Raw genomic sequence first — 15,439 nt, 5'->3', positions numbered from 1 at the left:
TCATTTATTCTAAGCTAAGCACCCATTCGCCCTTATCTTCCCTGAATGATTAATTTCTAAATTTGTTGTTTCATACAGTACCACCCCCTTGCCTTAACCTGCCCTTGCTGAGTAATCCTGGACTCCATGACTGGTGCTGTATGTCCTTGCTAAGCTGCCCTTGCTGAGTATATAATCCCTGGACTCCATGACTGGTGCTGTGTATGTCCTTGCTAACCTGCCCTTGCTGAGTAATCCCTGGACTCCATGACTGGTGCTGTGTATGTCCTTGCTAACCTGCCCTTGCTGAGTAATCCCTGGACTCCATGACTGGTGCTGTGTAGGATGGGTGTCCGTCAATGCTGTGCTGCATGGTCTTGTGGTACATGCTGGAGATGCGGGCAGAGCAGCGCAGGTTCATCTGGCCCTGGCGGAAGTGTTCCTGACCCACAGTGAACTGCAGACCACGCCGGGTCTGGATGTCACCGTTCTCGCTCCGACTGCTGGCAAGATCCACTAAGTACTCCGATGGCGCCTGGAAATGAACAGTGATGAAAAAATAAATAAAACTGGTATTTTGTGGTTATATTGCATTAAAGGAATAAAGTGGCTGAGAATTAAGAGTCCGTACTTTTCTGTTCACATTCACACTACCAGCTGGAAACTTTGATGGCACATGGAGATAAAAAAATTAACACAACATGGATAGAAATGAAGAGCGTGTACATAATAGCCATTAAATAGTGAAGAAAATGGAACTTAATGATTGCAAGAGACATCGATGTTAATTTTCTGTTATGACTCTAGCTCTTGGCAATGTCATATAGATACTTTGATGACCAAACTAGAGGAAGTTAAAAAAAAAAAAAAAAGGTGAGTTTAGTATTTAAAGTGGACGTAATAGATGCGCTGAAAATGGGCATTGAAAACGAGTTCTCCATACATCGGCCAGCCCTGCTAACTACTCAGACAATGCCTGGGGGAAAAAAAAGACAAAAAGAAGTAAATATGAACCTAAATGAAAAAAGAGGAGAGGGTGAATTAGGCATAAATTTTAAATCCTGCATTCCTCTATCTACATTTTTACTGCTAGCCTGGTTTTCATGGTTCTCTGATGGTTCGTTATGACTCATTAGTAATGAGTAACTACAGCAAAACAATGACTAAGTTACTTAAATGTACGCAAATGGCAATAAATGCTGAATATACATTAAAAGACATAATACTAAAAGCACACACACACACACACACACACACACACACACACACACACACACACACACACACACACACACACACACACACACACACACACACACAGTTTGATACCTTTTGGCGGAAGATCATACCAAGCCTCTCTCAGCTTAGGAAGATTAGCGAGAAGAAAATGACCAACAGAACAGGTGAACTGCCCGACGGAATTCTGTCCCCAACAGTGCATAATGAATAGTAGGTGGGAAGATGTAAGGACGAGTGGGATGACCTAGGACAGACAGACACATAAACAGACTGATAGATAGACAGTTAGACAGAAAGCCATGCTGATGGACATACAGAACAACAGATATGTCGTTGTAAATTTAGATGGATAGTGAGACAGACACACAAGCACTGAGACAGGTGGATGGATGGATGTATAGGTAGCTCAATAGACAGGTAGACTGATAATTAAGACAGGCAGACTGCTGTAGAAACAAATAAACAGGTTGGGATATACACATAATGAATATAAAACAAAAAGTGAAAAAAGAGACAGTAGAGCAAAAAAATGTGTCAAACGTAAGATTCAAAATGGAATATCAAATAAAAACAATGGTATTAGTAGGAACATTAGGGCCGTGATAAGGGGCTTCTTTAAATTCTACGGACGTCCATTGCTGTTCCCTAAAATCCTTAATGACTGACTGACGGACATCCTCGTAACTTAAGAAAGAATAAAGCTTGTGTGAAAAAAAAAAAATCTTGTGTACGTGCATAGAAAAAAGACCATAACAAGATAAGAAGCCTGGTGTTTAAATTCAAACTAAGCTAAATTTTCTCCTAACTTGTCTGAACCTAACATATCAGAGTAGTTATAATTATGAAGCATATGTTGTTTTAAGCCAGATCAAGTTAGGTGTGGGTAAGCTAGGTTAGATTAGGTTGGGTAAGGTCAGGGTAGGTTCGGCTAGGTGTGGATATGTTAGGTCAGATAAAATTCGATTGTGTGTGTGTGTGTGTGTGTGTGTGTGTGTGTGTGTGTGTGTGTGTGTGTGTGTGTGTGTGTGTGTGTGTGTGTGTGTGTGTGTGTGTGTGTGTGTGTGTGTGTGTGTGTGTGTGTGTGTGTGTGTGTGTGTGTGTGTGTGTGTTCTCTCTCTCTCTCTCTCTCTCTTGAGGCTACAGGGTCTGTTTCTGAGACAACACAAATCGACAACAACACACGAGCTAAACTTGCAGGCTTCTCCACCTATTGATCTGACGTGGTGATGAGAGAGAGAGAGAGAGAGAGAGAGAGAGAGAGAGAGAGTCAGCCGGAACGAGAGAGAAGATTTTTTTTTTATGCCTGCCGTTCTACGTATAATTTGCTACCCTGTTTCTCGACGCCTACCTGTCCTCCTACGTGTTACACACCATCACATGCCACCACTTTGGCACTAACACCTAACTCCTGTACTGAATAATTAAGGCTGTTTCATTCAGGACGTGTGGTATTAGCAGGGGTTTCATGACACATCAGTGAGTTATATGAAGCGTCGATAAAGACTGTTTTATCGAAATTTAAATGCTTAATTTTTTTCTGCACCAGCCTGGGATTAAACAAACATCCTTTCAGGCAGACTACATCTCTGACTTCTTGAATGTGTGAGTGTGGGAGGGAGGAAAGGAGATGAATCTGTGAGAGTGAGGTGGTTGTGTGAGTGAGTGAGAAAGGGAGTGAGAAAAAAATGAAAGTTCGTGAAGAAGAAGAAGAAGAAAGCTTAAACTTATAGCTATAGACTGTACGACGGTCACTGCAGCAGAAACCAACATTTGCAAAGTCGCACTCTCCCCAACGAGAACACATTGTTATCAGTCAAAAGTGCATTCACGCTCCATATTGTGCTGCTGAGTGAACAGCGACAAAGGAGAAACAAACACTGCCCAACAGTCTGGCCGGCATGAATATCAAACTCAAGTTGTGAGCCAGATGTGCTAACCACACTAGAGAGAGAGAGAAAAAGACAGTTATGAAATGCCTTCATGAATTAAAGAACAACATCTAAAGGTCTCTTATCTCCCTTTCCTCACCATTACTACTCTTTGGAATTCACTTCCCGGGAGTTACTTCCCACAAACATTTAAACCACTTTCATTTAAATCCAGTTGTTATAAATATTATATGAATGGAGGATGCCTTTAGACACATGGACTTTTTTTTTACTTCCTTTGTTTTTCCTTCCTCCATTCATTGTCTTAAAAAAAAAAAAAAAAAAAAACTCAACCACCTCACTGACATACACTCTCCAACCACCTCAGTCTCATACATTCTCCTAGCCAGTCTCTCAGTCTCCAATCTTTTAACATGGTTGAAATATCTCTAATACTTTCATCTTAACACCTCATTCTTGTCTCATTCCCATCTTCTCTCAACAAATTCACTCCCATGCACTTTTCAGATCAATTCCTCACTCTTGCACCTTTTACCTCCCATTTGTTCACGACTCAGCCACTTCACTCTCATACACACTTTTGGTCAGTCTCTCACTCTAGCACTTTATCTCTTCACTTTGTTCACGGTCTCCTTCTCCTTCTCAACCGCCTAGCTAGCATACACGTTCACTGTCATTTTCTCACTTTCTCGTCTCTCAGCATACCTGAACTACTTCGTATACTTTGGTCTCTCCATCTAGTTTTCTGCGTCACTGCTCTTTCTCCTCTCAGCGAACCCACCCTCGTACAGTACTTCATTAGTTTCTCACTGTACTACTCCTCTCTCTCTCTCTCTCTCTCTCTCTCTTTCTCTCAGGCGATGGTACCTTCATGAATCAAGCAATAACGCCTAAAGACTGCAAAACACCAATATTAACGATTCCCTTTGACTTCTAAAACATCCGCAATATTGTCCCGAGGCAAATAGTTTAGGAATACAGAATTGCAATTTCAGAGACAAGAAATTTTCATCTTGACAGTTAAAGTTGCACGATATGAGGTTGTCTGACTGCAGTTACTAATTAGTCTTGATCTATTTCCATCTGTTTATATCTGTCAAGTAGTGCTGGGTAGGAATTAATGAGCAGATCATATTGCGACATTATTAAGTCTCCGGGGGCAGTAGTAAGTAGTAGTAGTAGTAGTAGTAGTGTCACCCCAGGCTTATCTGAAAGTTAACCTGGTGAACAACAGTACAAAGATACTATCTTTCTTCCGCACTCCACCTTCTCATCGGGGGATAGGTAGAAAGCTGAGGGACGAATGTTTAACAGGACAACTACACCAGCCTGTCATATCGGTACCTCCACACGAAGGCGTCCCTCTCCAGCACCTCCAGCCTCCCTGGGTCAAAGGGTCAAACGTCACATGTCTAGGCATCCCAAAATTCGGGTCTTGCTTTTGTTTATCGTTTGTTCAACTTTTTTTGTGGGGGACAAGTTTTGCAGGATCTCACACTTTAACTGCTTAGTTTTCTGCCTTAAAAAGGTGAGGAAGAGTGAGACAAGGTGAATCATAGTGAGTCAGGGAGAGTCATGGTTAAATAAGATGACCTTAAATAAGTTATATTCAAGCAGAGCAAGGCAAAGTGAGACGGGCTTAGGCAGAGTGAGGAGGGAGTTAGAAGATGAAGGCAGAGTGAGGCAGGTTAAGGCCGGTGTGACAGACAGACTCAAAGAGAACGAGGAAGAGTGAGGTAAGGTGACACAGAACGAGGAAGGGTGAGGCAGAATGAAGTATAGTGAGCCAGGGAGAGGCAAGAAAACTGAAAGCAAGTGTGGAAGGGTGAGGCAGGGTGCGGAAGCATAAGGAAGGGTGAGGCAGACTGAAGTAGAGTGAGGTAGAGTGAGGAGGGGTGACGCAGAGTGAAGTAGGGTGAGGCAGTGGAGTGAGGCAGGGTGAGGCAGGCGAGGCACGTCTCCCCTCGCTCGGCTGCTCACATAAACAAGTTGCTCTGCTGATGACGGCAGACCAACTCGCCAATTGTGCTTTGTGTCTGCTGCTGTTTACGCCTCGTCATGGTTTGTTATTGTTTGGGTCTGTTGGTGTTTGATGACTGTTCTCTGTTGCTACACACCTTCACTAGGATGACGTGCCATTTCATAATCTTGTTTCCTATTGACTTCATACGACGATTGTGCCAACTCCTCCAGTTGGGGAATCACTCCTAAGCAGAATAAAATCGTCTGAGGCAGCAGATAAGAACTATAACTGACGAAAGATTGATTGTTATCTGCTGTTTAGACAGTTTTTATCTGCTGTTATTTCTGTTATTCTCAAGGAAAAGTTCTTGTCTTCTGCAACTTGGGTTTACTGATGGTTAATATTTGCTGACTATTGTTACCCGTCCCCGACCGGGAGGGGCTCGGGGACGGGTATTGTTTCCACTCGGTTTGTCTGTTTGACTGTCTACTAACAGACTGGGATGATGGGCTATGATCTGATCACTTGATTAAATTTTGGGCCAAACTGGGCCAAGGCCAAGGCTGTTGGCCCAAAAAAGGTAAAAATAAAAAAAATATTTTTTTCGGCGTAACTTCTTTCAAATTCGTCATATCGATATGTAACCAAAACCTAAAGGTACATCTTTCAAATGGGCATCCTATAACATGCCTCATTACATGAGGGGTGGTCACCCCCTAATTAGCGGCAGAGCGGTCAATGTCAGGTGGGTCGGGCCTGAAATTTCAAATGGGCATAAAAATTATCAATTTTCACTCGATTTACTCCAAATTTGATATGTGATATTTTTGACTAGATATCCTGTTGTGTTTATACGTCAGCTCTGAAATGACTTCCGGGCACGGGTTTGCTGTGCCTTGGCCCCGCTTCTTGTTTAGGGTCTGTTTTTGTCTATTGTGTCTTTGTTAGTCTGATTTTTGTCTGCTCTATTTCTTAGGATCTGTTAATATCTCCTGCTTACGGTCTGTTGTGGTCTGCTGTTGTGTGCGGTCTTTTCCTGTCTACCGATAGTATTTTGTTTGTGTTCTGTGGTCTGAGGTGTGTATTTAATTCTTTCACAACGATTACGTATTTTGTATTATATTGTAGCTGCCTCCAAACAACTATATTCATCTTACCCAACCTCCCTCACAGTGAAGAGTTTCATGAAGGCTGTACCAAAGCCCTCCAGTTCAAAATGTCTTTCCTTGCCTGAATGAGAGCACCTAGGGATACCAATAATAATAATAATAATAATAATAATAATAATAATAATATAGTGGCAATAACAATAATAATAACAATAACAGTAGTAGAAGTAGTATCATCATCAGCAGCAGCAGCAGCAACAGCAGTAGTAGTAGAAGTAGCAGTAGTAATAGTAGTAGTAGTAGTAGTAGTAGTAGTAAAAACATAATAAAAGAAAATTTACTTTATGTTATGATATGTTCTTGTCTGTATTTATTTATTTTCGTTTGGACCTCTTTCTTTTCTGTTATGGCCCGTTTGTGTCTGCATCGATGTTTGATGGCCGTCCCTGAGTCGTGTTTGCTTTTTATCTTGCAGTCTACAAACGGATACGTGATTTGTATTTTCGTATTTTGATTCTCTCTCTCTCTCTCTCTCTCTCTCTTTCTCTCTGCCTCACCTCCTCGTCGTTGATGTACCAGGTGAGTGAGGCTGCGGGGCGGGAGGGTGCCGAGATGCAGGTAAGGTGAGCCAGGTCGCCAAGGTGGTACTCGTGCTTCGTGCCAAAGATCACTGGCTTCTCCTTCGGGATTTCTGGGGTGGGACGCAGACGAGACAAGACTCATTATTATCTTTAGCGTAAGGTGATAAAGGTGTGCTAGACAATAATAAACGGGAGTATATTTGACTACAAAGGAGAGAAGTGAGGGAAACAGGATGCAGTTAAGATCAGCCACTTCTTCGGTGAGCTTTGTGCAGTAGATGGTGGTTGTTATTTGTGGGGGAAAATATTACTATCATGAGACTGAACGTAAAACACGTGAATTTAAGTGAAGATGAGCAAATGAGTACGTGTGTGTATGTATGAATATGTATGTATGGATGGATGGATGTAGTGTGGGGCTTGTTCATGCCTCACAATACACCGTCGGGCAGCTCTACAATACATAATACATGTTTAAGCAGTGTTATAAAGATCAAAATGGCCAACTGATCCGTGGCACCGAGGAACATCATTTCTCTCACTGAACATGCGTCCCTCCTTCACCCAGTTCTTCAGGCACAGGTATGGGTGTGGAAGAAGGGGTTTGGAAATATAAACAACCTGAAACCCACTGGCATAAAGCAAGATAGTGTACTGGGACAAATTAGCTATTAAAACAACCAACCTATATGAGTGGGAAAAAGACACTCATTGTTGTATATTATCAGTTTCAAAATATTATAGCCCACCTGCTGAAAATACAGATATAAAAAATTAATGTCTATTATAAGAAGAACAGTATTATGACGCATTCAAATCAAAACTTACACTTTCTGAAAACAGTGCACAGTTAGATAATAAACCCACTAATCAACCCACGCACTACAATAATATTCATTTTGTTTCGTTTGTACTCATTCCAGACGATAATGTTCAGCTCAGCAGAGACTTTTCCAGCTGAAAGTTTAAACACAACCTTCCCTAAGAATGGCCAAACGTTAACTAATTGAAATCATGTGATGGTCGGAAGAAAATAGTGCATGTGACGCCATTGTAGTTGAATGGTTAGTGTGTCATATCTTAGTGGTCTTTTTGTGCCTTGACCTAACTAAAAAGTGCGATCTCACCCCCCCCACCTCTCTCTCTCTCTCTCTCTGGTACTTACTCACGACGGTCATGTAGGCGCCCTTATCGGCCGTGTAGAAGGCAGGACCCTCTGATATCACCTCACACTTGTACTTTCCCGTGGCGCTGTGGTCCACTCCCATCAGGACCACTTGGTGCTCGTTGGATTCGTCCATCTGGGGGCGAGAGCAAGGGCAGGCGGTAGGAAGAGTCAAACACTATTACTATTGATCTTACTATTATTACTACAAAGTCTTACACGCTTTTATTGTTTTCTGTGTTTGTTTCATCCATCTTTGGGTGAGACGAAGGACAGACGGTATTAAGGGAAGTAGAGGATTATAACTATTGAACTAACGAGTATTCCTTTTACCATGAGGTCTTACACTTTTTTATTGTATTACCAGATCATTTTTGTGTTTTTGTTTCATTTATCTGTGGGAGAGAGGAAGGACAGACTGTATGGAGAGGGAGAGAGAGACTTTTACTGAATGTAACTCTTTAACAATGATTTCTTCCAGTGTTTCTATTACCAGATAACTTTTTGTATTTCGCCTGAGAGAGAGAGAGAGAGAGAGAGAGAGAGAGAGAGAGAGAGAGAGAGAGAGAGAGAGAGAGAGAGAGAGAGAGAGAGAGAGAGAGAGAGAGAGAGATCCACACATTTTAACATGAACGATATTTCTCCAAATTTTATCAGAGTGTCTCGTAATTCTAAACAGCCAAATAGTGTAGTCAGTAACAAGATATATAACGTTAGCCTTTGTGATGTGGTGCGTCGGAGATTAATTATTTCGTCCATTTGATGTTGGAATATAATATGAAGTTCTATAATTTTGGAGAGAGCGTTAATTATGATAGTTTCTGGGATGTTGCTGACCCAGTTTGCTCTTGAATAAAGAAAATCGTCTTACATTAACTGGGATAAAAAAAAAAAATGTAAACTGCAGCCAAAGGGATATTGTGAATTATAAAATATTGTGTATGGCTAATGGAATAAGACATACAGTATAGTAAAAGTGCTGACGAAAGCAAGATAATTTTATAAGTAAGAGACAAATCCATGGTATTCTGGAATGGGAAAAAGGATGATAGGAATGAGATGTGAATTTTTAATGAATGGACGAAAATGAATGAAAGCACTGAGGCTGGGGTTCACCTTGCAGAGTCCCAAATAACTGTTTTAGTGATGATCAACCCACAGTCACTACCACAACCCCAACTTCTCCATATACCCAGGAGCTACAGTGGGTCAAGTTAGTTCTGTAATAAGTCCCCAACAATCAGGGGTCAAGTCGGGTTAACTAGTCCCCAACAACCAGGGGTCAGGTCGGGTTAACTAGTCCCCAGCAACCAGGGGTCAGGTCGGGTTCAGCCAACGATGAGTGCCAACAAGCGGGCAAGTTTTAACTTTGGTGATCGTCCGTGGTGAGAATGGGTGAACTTTTCACCTCACGCCAGCCTCTGCTATTGATTCTGTCACCTCCTTTGTCCACCTCCACCTCCACAAACTTTTTTGCTCATTCTTCCTGAATTTTTATGGGAGAGGGAGGGAGATGACGGGTATCGGGTCGTAAGTGAGACTTTTTTTTTTATTTTTAGTTTATATTTGTTGGTTGTGTGGCGCATGAATAAACAGAGATAGATAAACTGGAAAACAGGCTGACAGACAGACGTGCCGTGCTTGATGTAAATAGCCAGACAGATTTATAGATGGATGGGGAGATTAACAGATGACAGACAAATTAACAATACTTCGGCTCCCCAACGTTTCTAAACTACTTTTTTTTATTGTGACTAATGCCATATTCTATAAGTAGCTCACACTATAGTCATATTTCATTTCCAAAGATTTTTTTCTTTCACAGCACTTCTTGACTTGTACCCAAACCTAGTGTTAATCTCTTGTTTTAGTTCAGCGGGTCTACATTCTTTCCACAACACTTCTTCTCAACTAGTGCCGTATTATTGTTGGCCAAGGAGGCTCCCTATCACCTTTTGCTTACCATTTTATTTCTGTTTCTGACATGATATTTATGAGTTCCATGTCGATGTTAAGGTGGCACAGATATCACAGAAAACAGTTCTTTGTATGTACTACGAACGAGGTGCTATATATCGTATGACGTCATAGAGAATACAGTCCTACTAGCACCATATTCAGCTGTTAATATATATATATATATATATATATATATATATATATATATATATATATATATATATATATATATATATATATATATATATATATATATATATATATATATATATATATATATATACATATATATATATAAGGCATAAAATGTAAATGACACTCGTGAACAGTTTCCTCTAATGCCATTTACCAAATTTGGAGTTAAATATTTCTGATGCTAGTATGTCAGTCGTAATACACGGCATGATATTGAAAAGGTTAAATATTACAAACAAAAGTAGCCTGGTCTCGGCCCCCTCCAACTCGCACGGGATAATAGGAGTCTTGTTTTATTTTCTTCCCTGGAAGGCCGGTTTTGACAGGCAATCACCTTTTTGGATACACACACCGTAAAGAACACACACACACACACACACACACACACACACACACATGCACACAAACGTTATGCATGCGTGCACGAGCGCAGGCATAGACAGACAGACAGATAGATACACAATGACAACGTCAGACAATAGAGCCGGAGATAGAAAAAGGAAGACGGAAAGCTCTGGCCATCCAAATCCGCTAATCAAGCCATTTACCCAAACGCTACCAAGCAAAACGCATCGATAAAATCCTGGACGTTTGATGTGCATTGGGTAAATCAGATTAGTGAAGAATTAACTCTGATTATGTACCGACAGACAGGTAAGTGATCTGATTGGCCGCCATGATTGCTGGATGGACGGTTTGGCTGGGGGATCTGGGGAGGAAGGGAGGCAGGTTATAGAATCAATCCCTCTCTCTCTCTCTCTCTCTCTATCTTTCTCTCTCTCTCTCTCTCTCTCTCAGATTGATAGCTAAGCATCTCACAGCTGCTATAATGAGCGACACGGGATATTTTACGAGAGTTGGCCACTGTAATCTGAGCACCAAACCTAGTCAATATCGGCTCGAAGGTGGTAGTTACGGCTCGGCCACGGACTGCGGTCGTGGGAGGCGGTGACAATGCAGCAGACACCAGCCTTTATTTATTTATTGCTTCATCATTTTTTTTTTTTTAGTTCCATCATCCGCAGTGCTCCAGTAGAGTTTTTTTTTTTCTTTTTCTTTTTTTTTTAACAAGGGTTTGGCCCCCGTTTTCTATTTTGATCACTTTGTCTGGTGCTCGTGATGGTGGGGGTGTCTGAAGCATATTTTAACTGCCTGTATCCCGGCGACCACTATCATCACCACCACATCAGCACTAGGGTGAAATAAGAATAGTGTGTGTGTGTGTGTGTGTGTGTGTGTGTGTGTGTGTGTGTGTTTACGAGCTGACTGGCCTTCAAGCACAATACATAAGCCTCCTTCGCCCTTATGTACAGCACAGCGAAAAAAATTGTGGTCATCTTTCTGTACCAATCTTTTCATTTCGAGAGGTCATGGTTAATTCTTGAAAGTGCAACTACCGGCTTCGTTAACCTGTTGAAAATGTCTTGTTAATTCTGTTCTCGCTGTCCCTAGTTGACATTATTTAGGACAGGTGAGACATATTAAGCGGAAGGATAAATGTACATTGACCCGATTTTTGCTAAGAGATCCTACCTAACTTTGGATTCGTATTTGCATAGAGATCCTTCCTAACTTTGGATTCGTACTTGCAGAGAGATTGTTCCTAACTTTGAATTCGTACTTATAGATAGATCCTTCCTAACTTCGAATTCGTACTAGCAGAGAGATCCTATCTATCTATCTATCTATCTATTGCCAGACGCCATAATCCCTTAAGGGGTGGCCATTTGACTCTGAGTTATTTTGAATAAGTCGACTGGAGAGAGGAAGGAAAAAGTTAGAGGGCATTACGTCAGCCTTTCTCCCACTTGCACTACAAAACGGAAAAATTTAGGTTCACTTTTGGCTTTTTTAACATTTCGGGAGGTCAATTTCAGCAATTGGGCAGGTTCCATCACATATATCTTATCATGGTTGCTGTGCGAGTTCTTTTTTTTGTTTAATAAGGGGAATATAATCGGAAATCGGGAGAGAAAAGTGAATTACACACACACACACACACACACACACACACACACACACACACACACACACACACACACACAAGCTATGAGGAGTGGAGTAACAATGGCAAGAATACACATATGAAGTGCGAGGTGAAATTGGTGGTTGAGGTGAGCAGGATGTCAATAATCAGGTATAATGTACTGTTATTGACTCATCCGTCGCCGCAAGCAATGTGCATGAGAGCAATGCGTGCTTATTTAATTTTTTACTGCTGCTGTTCCTTGTATGCTTGGAGAAACCGCTGACTTTACCCCACTCACTACGATGACTTCATGTGGTAGTTTATTCTTGCTAAGTCCAGAATATTTCATTAAGTTTGTGATGTGAGGTAAAGCCTTCATTAACGCTTTTATTACAAGGGGAGTTTCCTATCGTGAACGACATTGCTTGGGAGTAATAAGAAAAGATTTAAGGTACACTGAATCATAAGTATAAAGTAGGATTTACCCCTTACGCGGGTGTAGATAATTCCTAGACTGATTAGAATCTTCTGGCGGCAACAAAAATACACATATATAATGATTTTTTTTTTTTTGTCATGATAGGAATGGCAGAATTGTTTAACCCCATTGAACGATGTCGTCTTATTTAAATTATTCTTGCTACCTCCGAACACTGTATTCGGTTCTGGAATGCCATCTCATACTGAAGGTGACACTGTGAAAAAATCTTAATCGGAATAAAATCGTCTGGAAACAATGATCACCTAAGTATGACGTCATGGTTCTGAAGGGATTTATCTTCAGGCAGTAACGTGTATTTACATTTTTTGCATGTTCATGTTGTCGTTCTTGTTTGGAATGAAGTTAATTTTGTCATGAATCTACACCCAGCCAACATCACTCACCCAACAGCGTCAGTCTACACCCAGCCAACATAACTCAACCCACAGCGTCAATCTACATCCAGCCAACATCACTTAACCAACAGCGTCAATCTACACTTAGCAAACATCACTCAACCAACAGCGTCAATCTACACCCAACCAACATCACTCAACCAACAGCCACGAAACACCACAAAACTCACTCCTTCGTCCTTTCCAGTCCTTCACCACAGCCCCAGTCCATCCTTGTCCGATCTTCTCCACCCATCTCAATCATCATTTCTCTTCCTCTCCTTCTCTCCCATTGAATTTTCAAGACAAAAATACAGAAAACCCATTCAACATTTTTTTTTTCCGTTTCACCTCTCTCCCTCCCTCTCTCTCTCTCTCTTAAAATTCTAGGACAAATCTTACTTCAACCTCCTCATTACTTCCTGCCCTCCTCACTCCCGTCTCCCCCGTCCCCTCCTTATTGCATTTTTAGGAGAACTCATTACTGTTTAACATGCATTTATCGACAGTGGGAACCCAAAGGTCACACTCTTGTTGATGGTGGTGGTGGTGATGGTGGTGGTGGTGGTGGTGGTGAAGATAATGAAGAGCATGGTGATGAAACGCGCGCGCGCAAGCACACACACACACACACACACACACACACACACACACACACACACACACACGAAGCTAATTACTCCCTATGCTTGCAGAAAGACTGTTGTTTGCACGCAACTGGGCGTGAAAGTACACACAGCAATACGCACACGGATAAACTTACATGATGATGATCGTATGTACACAATATTACACACGCCCAGATGTACAGAAGTATGTACATAAATAATCAAAATGAAGTGCATATGTACTGTACACAGCTGTATTGCTACGTACCTTTCCACAAACATTTGTATGCAGACATGTGTGCACACATACCAGTACATACACATATACGCACACTCACGTCTACAGACATATTTATACACATACATCAAACTATGTTTACTCTAGTACTACTACAATATGTACGTACAAATATTACACATTACACAAACAAATTTAACTACACACACACACACACACACACACACACACACACACACACACATGGTGGTGTTTACAGGCAAAGCAGACGCACATAAAGTTCTGATGGTCCGAAAGTAATGGGGCCTTGGCATACAAGGATGACGAGAGAGAGAGAGAGAGAGAGAGAGAGAGAGAGATTCATTTTCTTACACACACACACACATCTCTATCTATCTATCTATCTATCTCTCAACTGTCTATCTATCCACACACAATGCCATATAGACAGACAGATAGATAAATAGGTAGACAGAGAAAACACAGCAATTGCAAAATACTGTAACACGTATTTGCATGTATTTCCGGTAGCAAGCAATGTACGACGCTAAGGAAGATGTGCTAGGGGACTTCTTAGCATACGTCAGTTAAGATTGAGAAACGTACACAGGTAAACTAAACTATTTCCAAACAGTTGCTGCGCCTTCTGTCACCCTCTTCAGTGCAAAAGTCTTGGTCTGCAGTTCCACAGAGTTAAAAGACGACATTGTTTTTATAGGGTTAACATACAATAACTTGAAATAAATCTTAACTAGAATTCAACTTCGCTCTGAGTCAGCCTTGCTAACGAACGATAATTAACCTACGTACAACAAATAACTCAAAATCAATTTAGCCCATTTAACCGAATGAAACATAATCTTACCTGCCCCAACTCACCCTAACCGATCGTAATTCAAGCCATCATATCCAATTAAATACAACGCAGCCAAACAAAGCCTAATGTAACCTAACCCAGGTATAGCTAATCTAGTATTATTTAACGTTACGCAAACTATCCTAGCCTAACATTACTTATCCTGTCGCAGGGTGGCTATAAAAATTATAATTATGATGATGATGATGATGATGATCATCATCATCATGAGCAAGGTCAAGTAATGCTCACATTAACTTTAAATCCGCAAAGTTGATGCGCCGTCTTAGCCGAGTGTTGTTGTTGATGATGACGAACATGGTCAAGTAATACTCAAATTAATACTAAATCCGTGCAGCTGATGGAGGGTTTTGGCCGGCTGGTGATAATGATGATGATGATGATAGTGATAATGATAAAGAAGGTCAAGTAATACTTACATTAACACTAAACCCATGCAACTGATGCAGGGTCTTGACCGGCTGGTCACCAGGCATGTAGGCAAAGAACTCCTGGTCATCGAGGTACCACTTGAGGGAATACAGGTTGCCACGGCTGATCTTCCAGTGGCACTGCAGACGAGCAGTGTGCCCAAAGTCAGCGAACGTTGGCACTGTCACTCGCACTGTTACCACATCCGCTGTGGCAGACGCTGTGGGGCAGAGAGAGACAGCGGTGTTAGGTGTGGAGAGACTGGAAGGAGAGAATAAAACAAAGGGGGGGTGGGGAGACTGGAGGTACGGTAGATAGACAACCTATCGCTGGTGCTGCGGGAGAGATGGTGTCGGAGATACTAGCAGTCACCACTTTGGC

At 41.5% G+C, this 15,439-nt stretch overlaps 1 protein-coding gene across 1 annotated transcript; it reads right to left on the bottom strand.

Annotated features, from left to right (window-relative positions):
* Window positions 1–271: 271 nt before the first annotated feature.
* Window positions 272–15,222, bottom strand: LOC145404711 (cell adhesion molecule 2-like; the record flags this gene model as incomplete). Its single annotated transcript, XM_080276261.1, has 4 exons — window positions 272–514; window positions 6,737–6,870; window positions 7,926–8,061; window positions 15,067–15,222. Coding segments are annotated over 4 exons (669 nt in total), but the record flags the coding sequence as incomplete, so codon positions are not given.
* Between the last annotated feature and the right edge of the window lie 217 nt (window positions 15,223–15,439).

The sequence above is a fragment of the Coenobita brevimanus genome, chromosome 64 (genome assembly GCF_032717465.1).
Source record: "Coenobita brevimanus isolate Jiangsu-jjx chromosome 64, ASM3271746v2, whole genome shotgun sequence".
Taxonomy (NCBI): domain Eukaryota; kingdom Metazoa; phylum Arthropoda; class Malacostraca; order Decapoda; family Coenobitidae; genus Coenobita; species Coenobita brevimanus.
This window is presented reverse-complemented; position numbering and strand designations above follow the sequence as displayed.